General features: G+C 40.1%; 1 protein-coding gene across 2 annotated transcripts; it reads right to left on the bottom strand.

Moving 5' to 3' along the window:
• Positions 1-5352: 5352 nt before the first annotated feature.
• LOC133915914 (probable ubiquitin conjugation factor E4) lies at positions 5353-13997 on the bottom strand. 2 transcript variants are annotated; one of them, XM_062359308.1, is made up of 16 exons: positions 13002-13996; positions 11415-11619; positions 10500-10651; positions 10104-10392; positions 9445-9600; positions 8682-8885; positions 8448-8560; positions 8245-8359; positions 8051-8140; positions 7772-7975; positions 7580-7675; positions 6974-7096; positions 6797-6889; positions 6557-6721; positions 5796-5885; positions 5353-5700 (listed from the first exon to the last, which is right to left on the bottom strand). In XM_062359308.1, the coding sequence occupies exons 1-16, from the start codon at positions 13850-13852 to the stop codon at positions 5536-5538; spliced, it is 3111 nt and encodes a 1036-aa protein (XP_062215292.1). In that variant the 5' UTR covers positions 13853-13996; the 3' UTR covers positions 5353-5535. The 2 variants fall into 2 exon arrangements, with proteins under 2 accessions (XP_062215292.1, XP_062215293.1); XM_062359309.1 differs by lacking the exon at positions 7772-7975 and having other exon boundaries at positions 13002-13997.
• Between the last annotated feature and the right edge of the window lie 2331 nt (positions 13998-16328).

Here is a 16328-nt window from a genome sequence, read left to right as displayed (position 1 = left end):
AATTTCTTAAAACACCATGCGAAAGTGGACATCTCACATTCCAGTGATTAGCTATGAAGGGTAAGGCTGGTAACCTGTTCTCTTTTCATTTTCGTTTTATTTTCCCTTTTTTTCTAGAAGATGGAGAGATGGAGGTGTTGCCGTGGCGGCAGTCTCGAGTTAAAGGTATGGCAACATGTTGCTGGCCAAGTACATTCATGACATAGGTGTAGCATCTATGTCTATAGGTAAGTAGTTAGTGTTTTGATGATTAATAACAACCATATTATTCTGACTAATAAGTTTATTTTGAAGAGAAATTAAAATATTAGTTCACAATATTATTAGATGATCTTGGTCCCTTAATTGAATGGTTGAGAGATTAAATGATGTGAACGTCAAAATTAAAGACTTTTTAGTTTTAAGTGTCATAAGTAGATGAAGGACACTTAGATTAGCATAGGATCATTTTTTGTTCTTTGACCGTATTATAAAGATATGTTAGGAGTAGTAGTTTGACCTAGTTATGTCTAGATTTGGTTGAATGCTCACTCGTGAAATTCGAGGACTAGATAGCTGAGAGAAGCCCATGGATGGGTTGAAGTGAAGTTAGAACTTAGATAAGTTTGAATTGAACAAGTTCTAAAAATTCTCTATGCTCGTCAAATGATCCGGCGGTAAAGCCGTTGTACACGTCAGAGCTTTTATCTTAGCTCTCTTGTACACATTGGATGATCTAGTGAAGAGAAATTGGCAATGGCAAAGTATTTTTTAAAAGAGGGATTTCGAGTTGAACATGTCGGATGGTCCGACGTACCATCAGAGGCTTCACCAGAGTAAAGTCCAGATGATTTCTTTGTGTTCACTGGAAGGCGGACTTATACACGCCGGATGATCCAACGCATATATTGGAGGCATCGCCGGAGTAAGTCCAGATAATTTCTTTGTGTTCACTGGAAGACAAACTTATACATGCTGGATGGTCCAGCACATATATCGGAGGCGTCACCGGAGTAAAGTCCAGAGGAATTTCTTTTGGTTGAATGAAAGTTGGACTCATACACATAGGATGGTCTGGCGTATGTATCAGAGGCTTCACCAGATAATTTAGTGCTTGAAACAGCTAGTAACGGCTAATTTTAGGTAAACGATTCACATCGGAGGGTCCGGTGTTTTGAGCCTGTACACGCCGGATCATCCGGCGTACACGAAAATATGAGTTGTTGGGCAATGGCTAGTTTTAGACCTCTAGCCTATATATACCCCTCATTTCATCTCACTGGACAAACTTGCTATTCAAAAGAGTTGAAACACTTAGTGTGTGATCAAGAGGCAAGGGAATGTACTAGAGTGATTTGTAAAGTTCTTAATTGAAAATTAAGGACATCATTAATGCAAGAAGAGTAGCAAGTATGCATCTAGGATTAATCTATGCTTGATTTGGGTAAAGTGAAGCTATGACCTTTTATTCTTGGTGGTTGGAAATATAGCCGATCTTGATGATTGGAGGTGTCTTAGTGAGCTCTTGGAGTTCTTATACGAGCCGTAAGAGGAAGCTTTGTGTTTGGTTTGAACCCTATCAATCTGGAGATGGAGAAGTGGCTATCACTATGGAGCGCTTGAGTCTTAGTGACTCAAGAGAAGTGATATCCTTAGTGGATGCTCCAACGAGGATTAAGAAGAAGTGTCAAGTACTCGACATCTCGGAAAAGAATTCAGTGTCTTTTTCCCATCTCTTTACTTTCCCGCATATACTTTCTTGCAAGCTAATGTTCCACGATTCTTTTCTGGTTGTAACTTGCATATTTTCTTAGTTTTTCTATCAAATTTGATCATTGTAGTTGTTTTACTATTCTACTATTTATTTAAGATAAGATTATTTACTTGTTTTATAGTTCAGTTGAAATAGTTTTAATTAGAGTACAATTCATCTCCTATTGCACCATTCGATCCTTTTAGTAGGTAGTAGAGGTCACCAAGGTTTGCAATGATAATGGTAGATCTTACAGGGCCTAGCCTTTGTCGAGCTTCCAGCTTCGCCCTCAGCATTACCTATGGATTCCTAATGAGTTCCGCCATCGTCCATTCTAGCCATGGGTTGTGGTGTCCGTTGCAGCTCCAAATATATCCTGTTATCAATCACCATGACTATGGGGTCATGTGAGTTTCAACTACAGTAAATATGTTTGCAACAAAAATGGATGAACACCTGGCCCGTCTCCGAAAGAAAAGGAAGAACACAAGACTGAGTTGAGTTATAGTGATTTGTAAAGACTAAAATTGTAGCCAGAAGTATTTGCACTAGGACTGAAAAGGCTTCACTTATGCACACAAAAAAAATTAGAATAACTCATACTACCTCTGGTTTCATTTACTTATCACGGCTTTTACTGTAGCAAATTTAACTAAACATTTTTTAAAAAGGATTTATTGTCGATGTAAAGAATATAGAGGTCCCCATCGGGATGACCCATAATGGTCAGCTATGGGCAATACCCACTTTCGATCTTTGACCCATGATCCCCGCGCGACCAGTTGACGCTAGCAAGACCACAACCAGAGCCTCCGCAGGATTTTTCCACGATCAGTTCTTACTGGTCGCAGGGCAGGTACTCATCTAGACCAGTCAAACCTTATTTAATACCACTACTCACACCGTTTTCCTTCCTCAGGCAATCCACTCTGGTTGAGGCGGCAGGGTCAGCGTAGAGTTACCTTATCCCATCCCACAGACATTAATTGTTGTGAGACGGGCACGCAGACATAACAAGGGGCGCAGCAGGCGTGCGTGAGAAGCTTGCGACAGGCAGGCCGAGCGCTCCGGGCGCGATAAACGGGGGTGTGACTGATGGACGAGACAGCCGCCGCAGGGACTCAGGGTAGTCACAGCGAATGTAGGCTTGTAATGATTGCTTATATCATTTCTTAGGACTGGTATGGGTTTGCTGGTTGGGTCCACTTATAAGACTTCTTCTCTTGAAATATAAAGGGGATATCTTCTGTGAAAAAGGGAGGATGAATAAGAATACACAGGATGTAGGGCTATTACCTCACGAGGGATGTGAACCTAGATTACTCTGGTGTTCTTGAGTAGCAAATACACACATTCCATAGACACACCCGGAACGCCGATCACACACTCATTGTCCAACATACCCCGGAATCATTGTCAGAAATTTACCCCCGACATTCAAAGATACTTGAAAATATACAATATTAATAAAGTTTGTTTCATGATAAATCTAATAATATAAAAGTTTTAAGTATCTATAAATCCTTTATAAAAAAAATTATAGTTAAATTTGCTATAGTAAAAACCAGTGACAAGTAAACGAAAACCGAGGGTGTACATGTTAAACATGCTAGAGTATGCCTGTAAGTTTGCAAAAATGTTGTGCAAAAAAAAATAGCACATTTTTGCACTGTGCAAAAAAGGCAAGTTTTGTGCATATATATATTTAAGATACAAGTTTTTCTACTTTTTTTTTGTGCAAATGATCAACTCTTTACAAAAAAAATGCAAGTTCATGCATTCTAAATTTTTGGTTTCTTGAGATGCAATTTCCCTTGTATAATTTTTCTTGAATTGTGGTCTAACAACACATTGTAGTCGGGCTGAGCTTCATTGAGGCCAAAGATGGCCATGCCCTTTCGGTAGAAAATTTCTATAGAAACACTAATTTTTGTCACATTTACATTAACAAGAACACTAAATTGACTATATATTTGGATGTGTATCTTAGATAGGCCTACTCAAAATTTCCTTTCAAGCTCTGTCACTGATTGTAGTACTGTTCGATAAATTTGATATCTCATCTCTATTTCTCTAAGCTATTCCATTTTCTCCGGAGCCATCATTTCAAAATGTTGGTTCATGAAAAAGATCAAGATTGTACTTATATATTGCCACAGTTTTTAACCCCAACCTCAATTGTTGACTTCGTCTTCGAGTGGCACTTGCTTCTCAAACCCTGTTCTTTTTTTCCCGGACGGGAAAGGGTTTATATTAATTTGAAGTAACAGCACATTTCCAAATCCCAGGAAACACTTCTTCGGCTCCAAACAATCTCCGCCGCTCTAAACGAGTTGAGACCATAAAGCGAACCTCTCACGCTGATACCATCGACCAACTCCAAACATTGAAAATATCACAACATCAAGTACTCCAGAACCATTGTCGTGTTCTTGCATGATAAACTTAGAGAGATGTTGTGAACAAAGAGAGTTGCCACTTGTATTCAATGGTACACCTAAGTACGGATGTGAACATTTGTTCACTTTAAAAATTCCCAAAATACTCAAACATGTGCATCATCATGCATAAATATATTCGCCTATGCAAAAGTATGTTTATATGTACAATGTAAAAAATAGTGGAAAAAGATCCATCCTTTTTTCACAATGCAAATATTGATATATTTGTACACAATATTTTTTTGTGTGTATACATATTTTAATATATTTATGCAAGAGGAAAAAAATCGGAGCCCGTCCTTAGCACACGTTTCCTCACATTTGGGAGCTGACGGAGATGGTGCTCCAAGAATACCTTCACGTTTGGGAGCTCCTGCAGGTTTATTTCTAACAGAGTTCTGTAACAAGATCACGTGATGTTGCGACATTGAGCATGCGGTCGCCAGCGCCAGGTCCCCTGCTCCTCCCTCTCAACAGCTGATTTGTTGTACTCCTAAATGTTTTAGAAGTTTGTTGCAGTGGGCTATTTTCGTTTGTGGCCGTATGTTTTTTTATTTGTCAATGCTCCCATCAAGCGTCCAAGCGCCAGTATAGCCCATTTTGAATACGATGTACATAAAATATATTTTTAAGAAATTCGAAAATGCACAAGCAACTTACGCGCAGCAATGAATTCCCCGTTGAGTTGCTCTAAGTTCACTTGTTTGGGGCACTTACATAGATAACGCAACTTACGCGCAGCAATGTTTGATTGCCTTGTTCCAAGCTACAATTTGCAGTCAAGGTGCTTACTGTATAAATGCTTGCTGCAGACAATATATACAATGAGAGAAGAGGGCAAGAACACGAGGTACGGACGCCCAACTCAAAATTACATAGGTACCAAGGTACTAGAGAGCACCCCAACTTTGTAAACATGTGTTCCAACCTCTGGTGATCAAGAGCATCTAGCGAGAAAAACATTGTTCAACGGTAAATGTAGGGCTATGAAATTTGACTTGGACGGACACGATAGAGCTGGTAGCTTCGCAACTCCATTGTACAATTAAAGCTCTAGCAGGAATGTGGCGGCTCCATGCGGTGACGGCATCAATTTGCCCAAACTGTTGTGCAACATGACAGCATCGATCACCGAACGACGACATGGCAATCGACAATGCACAAATTTGGAGACCAAACTTGCTGTATAATTATACTTGTATGGATAAACTTAATAAGCAGTGTACAGTTACAACATTTACAAAGAATTGAGACGATGGGGACAGAAGCTGGGAGCCAATACAATTACCCATGAACCAATTTTCCCTCCAAAAAATAGTGGTCCATCCTCTTCTACTGGCAATTCACTCTGCTCCTGGAAGTTCACTTGGCCATATCAGCAGTGCCATCCGATTCACCAATCTCTGATTTGGCAGCCGTTCGTTTTCTCGACTGCTGGGACCTAACAAATTCTTCAATCTGTGCCTTGAGCTCAGTATTTGGTATCAACATGTCTCGAGTGAGGTGAGAGCGGTTAAACGGATCGGTCTGTAAAACAATATGTCAGACTAGCTCCACCGTGTAGCACTGAAAGTTTGCATCAACAGTGTAAGGAGACCAAGGAATTAAGAACCAGAACTTACAGAATCACTTAGTAAATGCCTGATAATAACAGGTCGATCTATTGTAACCCTAGATGATGGCAGTATCACAGGATCTTTCATCAGAGTATACTGCAAGACAATTTCAGAGATCGTTTAGCAGAAGTAGCAAATACCTGAAGTTTCAGATTAAATGCATAGAGGGTATGATGCTCAGATTCAGAATGGTCCAGATAAAAATTGCATGGTTGAGAGTGGGAATAAGATGAGTTGTTGTAGGTAAGCTATTCTAATTCAGGAGCTTGTCAGCTTTTAGATCCCTCGCTCATCCAGAAAGGCTCATACACTACCTAGTGTCCTAGCTACATTACGCTAAAAAGTTTTTCTTAAATCGCTCAACACTGTCACTGCTTAAGGCCACAAGATGCACAGTCCTAGCTGCACAACGAAGAAGACAATAGAGCTGCTAAGCTGTAGTGATACGGTGGCTGATTGGGCAAGAGGGCATGTACATGGCAGGAGATCATGCTGAGACCAGGGTAGAGGCATAATTGCATATACTGGAGGTGATATGAAAGCTAGCTCGGAGTTTGGATCCCAGTCAACTCAAGCGAAAAAGCAAGAAAGAAAGGAGTGGGATTATTGGATCACATTGAATGACGGGATAGTTTTTACAGTAATTAAGAAGGAATAATCATCATCCCAAAACAAATCACGACCAGACACCTTCCAATCCATTCCAACTTAAAAATTGAATGGCAGAGAAGAGAAGGTTGATATTTTTGGAAATAATGCTGTGGTACCTGAATTGGATCAAGAAATTCATCTGGTATATCCCCAAGAATCGCCTCAGCATCCATGGCCTCAGAAACAGCGACTTTTGCCTTAACAGCAAGTTGCATAAACTCCTGTATGATTTGGGGATCTCCCCCAATCTTCCACAAAATATTAGCTGCACTAGCAAACAACTGCAATAGATAGACAATTATCAGACTTAAAAGCACAGAAGCAAACTCTAATGGGATAAAGAGAGCAGAAATGACCTGGTCATTGTATGATCTGCCATCTTTCGAGATTGCAGCTGGGAAGATAGCTTCCTTATCACCCCTTGTGATATGGACATAGATGGTGGCAATCTACAATGGAAAGACAGTAAAGAAGGAACTGTCACACAACAGACGAAAAAAAGGATGTAGAAGAGTTAAATCTATCCATGGGACCTGTTTCAAAAGCTGCTTTGGCTTGAACTCATACTTCTCGGGATCCTTTACAGTCAAAGATTTCCTCTGGGGACCAGCAAGTTGCAAGAGAAAGTAATTAAGCATGCTTGATACCCTTTCCACCTGAAAAAGGATTTATCAAATTATTCAGGATAAAGAAGATATTTTAACAATTTGACTCCCTTTTGGACATTACAAGAAAAGTAATATTGTGTGCAGGTGAGAAATAATAGTCAGTATCACCAACTGATAATTTTGTAAAATAGTGTCAAGCTTCAGCAAAATGTTATAACAAACAATATCAACATCAACAAAGCCTTTTTAGTCCCAAACAAGTTGGGGTAGGCTAGAGATGAAAAACAGCGAGACCCAACAAAAGAAGATTAAAAAATAAAATAAAAGGTATTAGTAATAGTAAATATAGTAATGGTAATAAAGGTAAAAGGAGACCGATAGCCTAAATCATGGTTCTGACACATGGATTGCTAACTTCCATGTGCTCCTATCCATGGATAGTTCTTTGGGAATGATGACGAAGTTTAAAAATAATAACACAGGGCATGATGACATATTGACGGAAAGAAGGATATGGTTTCATGATATTACCATTTCAGGGAGAAGGAGAGGTGCTGGAATTTGTTCTGAAGTGAATGCAAGCATCCCAACATCCTCATTGGCCAACTTCATGTCGAATCGAACAATCTGGAATGTGAAAATACATAATAGATCAGAAAACTAACTCAAAAAACAACTAGAAAGCAGACACAGGAACTATAAATGCTGGTCAACAAGACTAACATTCTCCCACTGATGAAATACACGCAGCCGCTCTTCTCTTTCTTGGGCCGGTCTGTGCTCCCACTCAATGGTGTTAGCCATTTCGGCCTCTATTTCTTTCAGTTCGAGAATTTTGTTCAAGCTCTCATCAAGAAGATAGATGCTATCATTGATAAGGAAGTTCAGAAAATTTAAGTATACACCCTTCTCCTCCTCTTTAGCTATCTTTCACATAAAAATATCGGAAATTTTTCAGTAACGAGTGCAGGAAACAATGTGTGCGCCAGAAGAATTACTCACTTGTTTCCATGCATTTCGATGACTAGGAACATCCCATAAATACTCCAGAAGCTCAGCAATATTATGTCGAATATTGAACTTGTCAAAGAACTGCAGAAATAGATAACAATGTAATTATACTACAAGTCTGAGATGATTTGAAGTGATTAGTGAAAAGCACAAATAAACTAACAGAAACTAATCATGCCACTCACTTGGGTGTGGGAGCCAGTGAATTCAATATCCACATAAAGTGTTAGAAGATTCATGACAAGGTAATCAAGACATAGTTGGTGCCCCTCAAATAACGAGGCTGTAGAATTCAAGCCACTGCATGAATGGTGTTGTAGGAACGTTCAGTACACAACTTTACAGTCAGAAATCATAGAGTATTATAGAGTTTAAAGAAATGATGAACCTTCTTTGTGGTGTCCAGCAATTCAAAACTTCAACCATCTTTGCTCTTAGGTAAGGATTTTTAATGTAAGAAGAGCTTGCCATGAACATAATTATGAAATTGAGAAAGTCATCCTGTCGGAGAAAACAAGACAATTGGGACAAAAATAATAGGCAGCCATATAGCTAAGTTCTGGCAATCACAAAAATCAGGCAAACACTAGAGCGATGCAAAATGGACAAGGAGGATACTCACCAATGCGAAGCTTTCCAAAGCTTTTGGAATTCTAGAGGTTAGAACAAGTAAATCCATTGCATCGTCAAGAAAATGCTCTGGAATGCAGGAAAATTCCTTGGGGCATTGTGATGGCAAAGGCATCTTATATCCACCAACAAGGTCTACTGACCACAATATCATCAATCTGTAGAAAGACAATGCGCGTTGAAGGAATGAACCATCCTAATAAAAGATAACATTAGTACACTGCATAATTCTATATTAAAGTAGTAATTAATGCTAAAGAAGTAAAGGCACTTCACTATGGGTAAACCAGAAAATACAGAAGATTTGCAGGACTTCTGAGAAAAAAATCTTTATAAACATATTCTACATGGGACATATGAGCCCTTCATGTGGAATCGTGTATGAAATAAGCAACTGGAACTCAAAAACCTCATCCCAGATAACACACTACGCACCACAGGAATAAGAGAAAAAATATGATGGATAAGAAGTAAAACTAAGTAAAATGTTCACTTGTCAATAGTTGTAGAATTAAAAAATGTAAAAAAAAACAGAAAGAATTTGAAATAGTGATTGAGCTTGATCTGGAGAGGTATACAAATAGCAATTAAAAGAAATAAATTAAAGAAACGCATTTTGCATAGTTCAACAAACCCTTGAGTGCTCAACATCCATTCTATGAAATAATAGGAAAAAGACTAGAATAATAAAACATGAATAGGCAGTGAGATGAATAATAAAACATGGGCAAAAAGATCTGGGTTTGTGAGCATACTCGTAGTATCTGAGCTTCATAACAGAGTTTGTCCTGTGATAAAATCTCAACCATCTTCTCCAATCGACTTATATCTTGCTCAAGCTGTGGTGAACCCCCTCCTTGATCTCTCATTGCTCTGTTTGATTCCAAGTCGTCCTCAAACCTTGTGTGTTGCTGAATGTGGATTCAAATAAAAGGTAGTGTTCAGTAGAGAGTTGCATTCATGTCTGGATCTAAACACATAGTTTGCATTAAGTATGTGTGTGCCCTAACAAAATTAAGTATGCTTGGTGTCACCATTTTGCATGAATCAACAATATCTCCATCAAATAATACAAGGCGTATTATATCTTGCATGTAGGCCAAAGAGAAATTGAAAATGAAAAGGGTACCACTTATTATTGTCTCTAAGGGCTATATTCCATGCATGCAAGTGAGCAATACAAAGTAAAAAAGTGAACATTTATTAGGGATACGTAGGATTATAGGGAAAATTTTGCATTGGAATATGTAATGTGCCCTATATTTATGGACAAGATCATAAAAGTGTGCCCTATTTTCGGATGGACGGTGTAACAGAATATGATACTTAAAATATAAAGATAATAAAAAGACAAATGTAAATAAAACAAAGTAAGAAGAAACAGATGTGAAACGAAGAAAGGGTATCTTGAAACCTGAGCAATATGTTTTAAGTCTGATAGAGCTTTCAGCAGCCCCAGATTAAGTACCCTCGCAGTCATGAAGAAACATTCGCAAATAAATGAGAAATTCTCATTTTTTGAGCACCTAACTAGTGTCCCGCCTTTAGAAAGAAGAGAAGTTGTGCTATTTTTGCCGGAGCTTGTGGCTTCCTGTGATTCCACAAAGCGAGCCTCTCCGCTGACATTTTGAGCATGCTTGTTGTTTCTGCTCTCTATCCAAGATGATACTTCTTCTGAAGAAGCATTTATTGCTGTCAAATTCCTACAGTACAAATGCAAATGTATAAGTTAGTGAAATAATGCAGAATATGCAATATACTCTGATTTGTACATCGAACATTTCTAGCAAATTGCTATGAAGAAACTCACTTGAAATCAATTCTATTGTTGAAGAAGAGGTAATTGACATCAATTTTGTCTTTCTTTGATTCCATGTTATCCAGAAAAGGCTCGCATAGATGGAGCATCACAGCACTAAGATTCACAAACATACCTGAACTCGCGCATTTTAAAGGGTCTACCTGTTGCGTAGTCACAGGATGAGTTTACTATACCACGATAATACCAACAAGAATTTATAAAGTTAATTGTTAACAGGCCTTTTTACAAGTATAGAGATTCCCGCAAAAAAAGGATGATGGTCATGCAGATTCCCAAGTATTACATACACCCTTTACATATATTGCAAATTTAGGAGATCCAAAACATATAAAGGTATTGTTTTCTGCATGTTAGATTGTAACAATGTTATCGGCCAATGAAACATGTGCGCACATTTAGCACACCAGCACATACCCAGCAATCATCAGATACATGGTGGACACAGGTTGTCAGTTCAACTAAATCAACAATTTCAAGATCGCACCATGTCAATGCTGTATTCAGAGAAGATTATGAATGGAAACTTCTTTTACCATCTTAGGCTCTGTTAGGCGTTAAGTTGACTTTTGAAAAGCACTTTACTATTTCTAATTTTGGATGTAGCGGTTAGTTGAAAGCATCTTTTATGGAGCTGTAACAGTAAATCTAACTAGAATTTGTAAAGATTATCCTAACTAACAGGATTCAGCATTGAAACATGGTGTGGCACACCAACGCAAACTGGCCCTTAGCACGAAACAGTTTGATACACTACTGTCAACTCAACCAAATTTGACTTCTCAAACCTTTTGTATTTAATGTGTACCCTAGCTTGTGATTTAAATGAAAATTGCAAGGTACAGAAACTTAATCTAGCAAAACCACTCATCATGGTTTTATGCCCAGTTAAATTTAGTCAATTACCTGCATCCCAGATCTGGCAGCATTCTTATTTATCACTTCTGCAATATACTCAAGAACATTTTCTCGAGTATCCAAATTTTTAAGGAGGATTAGAATAACACCCTTAAGGCCATCATACAAGCCATTCATAACACTCTTGATCGTTGTGAAAGATGACAACAAATCAGCTGGCCGACGTGAAGATGCCTCTGAGAAACACTGTTGCCTGACCAAAAGTTAAAAAAAATGAAAGAAAACATAAGCCAGTATTATTATCTGCAAAAGGTAGAAAACAGTAGGCTTGGATTTGAAACATATAGTATGGCAGTACTCAGAAGATAGGGAATTAGACAACCTAAATCATAGTAAACTAAAACTGAATGCTAAAGATCCAATTTAGTGCATACCTACTTTGGAACTACCAAACAAAAAAGGAAAGAAGAAAGACCATCTATTCAAGAAATGTCTTTACAAAGGACAATCACAAGCCCATGAGCAAAATTTTGTTAATGAAACCAGAAAAGTACATGGAGACTTCCCATTAACAACTTGAATCTTAAAAATGGTGAAGGTTAATTGATTGGGAAATTCCTCATACGCCATCCAACGTTTACGTCATCCCTTATACGCCCCTCGTCATCTTGATATATAAGGAATTAATCTTTTATTGAAACATGACAATCCTTAATTGTAGCACACTACATATATCAATATATGACATTTTCAACAAAATATAGCTGTCCCTAAGCCGTAAGCCAGAACGCAAAAAATATCAACTGGCCAACTATACACAAGATGCAAAACGGCTTCCATGCCCGACTGGTAAAAGGAGAAAAATCGACAGCCTCTCGAATGATAAGTGGTAATACCATAAATATAGACTAGGATGCATGAACATTCCCACTTTATCTTAATTCTAGTGTCCAAGATGTGTTCATGATCTGATTTTACAAGTTTTTTAATTATGATAACAAGAGGACTCTAAAAAACCATCAAAAAGGTAACCTCTTTTCCAGAGGACATAAATAAAGTCTACTGAACAAGTGAAGCACACGACCAAAAGAACTATTGAATGATGTGATTTGTATTCACAGATGGAAGCATAGACGTTAGAACTCCCAGAAAGGTTGTTTAGACTTTAGAAGATAAGATAAAATTTTGAAATAAATAATCGAATCCAACAACAAATGCAATAATCAAATTCTAACTTCAATACCTAACTAGTAGAAAGAAAGCTCAAGTCTTTTGGCCTATGAACAGAAAAGTTTTTAGCCCAGTCTCCAAGCTAATATTCATGCATCAATAGAACAATGTCAATTTGTAGCTTAATTGAATCATTGAACTCCAAAATCGTTGTTTGGAATTCAGAATTGGGTCCGTCTGCAAAGGCAATAATCAAATCTCTAACTTTGGTATCGAATTCCAACTAGTAGTAGGAAAGGGCAACTTGATTGACGAACTCTACTGACGTACAAAGTTTATATGTTTATATCGGCAGTTCTAATCAACGTCAACAACTCCCACGAACGGTATCCAAAATAACAGCTTTACACATCTAAACAAACATTATACCGTCCCTGAAACTCAATCAAGAGCAAGAGCACTCACCCGACATCAGGCTTGCTCGCAAACTCACGGTCACAGATCGCGCTGACGTGGAAGAAGGCCCCAAGCACGCTGGAGAGCTCCATGACCCTCCCTTCCCCGATAAGCATAATCTGATTCTTCGGTATCCACTTGGGGTGATTCACCAGAGCTTTGGCGCAGTTCGGGATACCCACGAGCCGCCTGAGCACCCGCAGGGGCCTCTGGAAGTCACCGAGGGGCGACACTTTCTCGACGCTCTTCCTAAGCCGCTCGTACAGCTCCCCCATGGCCGGCTCTATGGTCTCGTAATCCGCGCTGCCGAAGAACTCATCGAGGAAGCCCGGCGGCGGCGGCGCGCCGGGGGCCGGGGTGGGATCGAGCGCATCGGCTGCCTCGGCGAGGAGGAAGACGAGGAGCTCGGCGGCGGGGTGGGGCGCGTTGGGGGGCGCCGGGAAAGTGTCGGGGTTCCCAGCGACGATGCGGGCGTAGGAGAGGATGAGCCCGCGGAGGTGCGCGATTGAGGCGGCGAGGCGCGCCCGCAGCGCGGCGTCGCGGATGGTGGAGATCTTGCGGGCCTCATCGGCGGCGCGGCGGAAGGCGGCGGCGAGGAAGGCGAAGGGCGAAGGGGATGCGGCGGCCGGGTCCGGGAGCGAGAGGCGGTCGATGAGGAGCCGCTCAGCGGCGTCGCGCAGGGCCAGGAGGGGGCGCGACTCGGAGAGGAGCTCGGCGGCGGTGAGCTCGAGGTAGGCGACGGCGGGGCTGGGGTTGGTCGGGGGCGCGAGGGAGACGAGGAGGATCTTGCGGAGGATGATGTCCTCCACCTCGTCGGGCGTGCGCTGGGGCGGCGCCGAAGCCGGCGACGGGGACGCCATCGGCGGCGGCGAGGGTGCTGCTGCTGCTTCGACTTCCGCCTTGGACTTCGGGAATACGCGTGTCGTGATGGGTCGAGAGAGGGCAGGCAGGGGTTTGCCGGTTGTTTAGGGGCAGGCGCACGGCAGTGCGACCCCCGCCCGATTACACTCCTGTTTGTATATATAATAATAACGCTAACGGAACGGAGTTCTTGTTTATAGCAATCTATGCTGCATAGTGTAGTCCAGATATTTTAGCGACGAATAATAAAAAAATGTAAGTGAAAAACTTACATTTTATTTATCTATATTTATAATGAAGGATTTTGTCCTGTATATAATATTAAAAACTTTTAACAGATCGAATTGAATGTTTTATAAGATCGAGACGAGTTCATATTCGATTGTAAAACTCTAGGTTTCTTAACTTAGGGACTTCTAGCGAAATACATGTATCTCATCAAAACTTCCCAAAAATTGTCACACCCGATTTTAACGGCTAAAACCAAATACAGCTTATATGTGCTCAGGATGTTCAACACACATAAAGATGTCACAGGTGAAGTAACAAAAGTAATACTCTTATTAAATAACGTCAAACTCTTACAACAATTGACATATATTGTCTTCTATGAAAATATCTGCAGCGGAATAGAAGCACTGGTGCCCAACAATACCGCAGGCAACCAACCAGGAGACACGCGCCTAGAATGTCACAACCTCATCTTGATAATCTTCAACATCTTCACTCACTGAGCAGCAGCATATATGTCCCATGATATAGGAAAAATAGCAAGTGTGAGCACATGACGCGCTCAGCAAGTGTAGGAAAAATAAGGATATGCAGGCTTATATCAAGAATAAGCTAACACATGGTAAATTTGCGCAAATGCGAGTAATGAAAACACATTTGGACTCAAAAACATTAAGCAGTTATTAAATAAATGTAACCCAAACAATTCAGCATTCAGTATACAAGGCTCCCCACCTTGCACACCATAACCTTCTAGTACTCCATGTATTATAACCAAAACCATCTAGTACTCCCTGTACTAGAACCATAACCACAACCATCTAGTACTCCCTGTAACAGAACCATAACCACAATCATCTAGTACTCCCTGTACCATAACCAAATCCATAACCACAACCCACTAATCATGTGAGGATCCAAGTCTCTTATATCCGTGAGCACGGCTATTATAACAGTTTTACACTCTGCAGAGGTTGTCCAGCTTTCCTCACGAGTCAGTGAATTCCATGTTACCGTGTTTGCGAAACACTTAACACACTCCAGTGGTGTGCCGCCAAGAATCATTGCATGACATTTGCCACCAATCAGAGACTAATCCAGTATGTGTCTGCCCACTAGGTTTCACCACCAGACTTTACGCAAGTTAAGCTCATACCTAGAAGCCCCCTTTTATGCTAACCCAACACACACTGGATAGACTATAATCAGTATGTTACGTCTTACCCATATCAACCTCGTGGTTGGTACGTTACTTCTTGGGTTGTCGCTCCACGAACTGGTCCTTACTTAGGTTACTTGAGTAGACACTAAACCAACATCATATCCATGATAACCATCAAAACCACTTTGCTCAAGATCTAAGGTTTCATGTTGCTAGACCATTAACACATTACGACCATTGTTGCATATGTTCATTAGTCAAGATTATGACACTTTCCAATATCCGAAAAGCATGGCTAAGCAATTTACCCACAAAGGACACCTAACCATAAACCATATAGGTTCTAAGGGATGATAAGGGAAAATCCAGGGAAAACCCTAACATAGGTGACTACCCATCATATTGACAGACATTGCATGCAATTTTGTAAAACAAAGCATTTAAAAACATAGGTTCAAGATGACCAAGGACGCTTGCCTTTTACCTAATGCTGCTCAGTGTTGTCGAAATCTTGGTCTTGAAGTCCCTCGAACTGTTCCGGAACATTATCAACTAATCGCGAGAACTACCGACAAACAACATAAAGGAAAATACTAAGAACAACATACCAAACATCATTAAAATACTTTAAAAACACTATAGTTGGATAGGGATGATTTTAGAAATATTTAGACGCAAGAATCGTCTAAATCGGAGTTAAGATGAAAAGAGAACAACTTTCGAGAGATGGATTAGGCTGAAAAGAAAATGCTAATTTTCCAGAACTATCTTCCTATGAGAAAGGTTTTATCGCACAATCACTGTGTCAGGCTTGACAACATCCTTATGCAAGATTCAAGAGGTGTAGGATAGACTAGACTTCGCTGATTAGGCTAAGGAGACTGATGTGGTGCTGACTTGGCATGCTATGCAAGTGACATCTTGGATTAAAGAAGGGATACACTGAGATCTAGTATCGACCACCTATGATGGATCAAAAAGGCCGAAGATTGCGCTTCTAGGTTAAGGATACTACTGGTGACTCTATGTAGCGGTGGTGGTTCGGGTTTCGTCAGAGATGGCGATCGGGCATGTGGCCACAG

This window comes from Phragmites australis, chromosome 4 (assembly GCF_958298935.1).
Source record: "Phragmites australis chromosome 4, lpPhrAust1.1, whole genome shotgun sequence".
Lineage (NCBI taxonomy): Eukaryota > Viridiplantae > Streptophyta > Magnoliopsida > Poales > Poaceae > Phragmites > Phragmites australis.
Note: the sequence above shows the minus strand (reverse complement) of the source record. Positions and strands in the feature narration are given on the sequence as shown.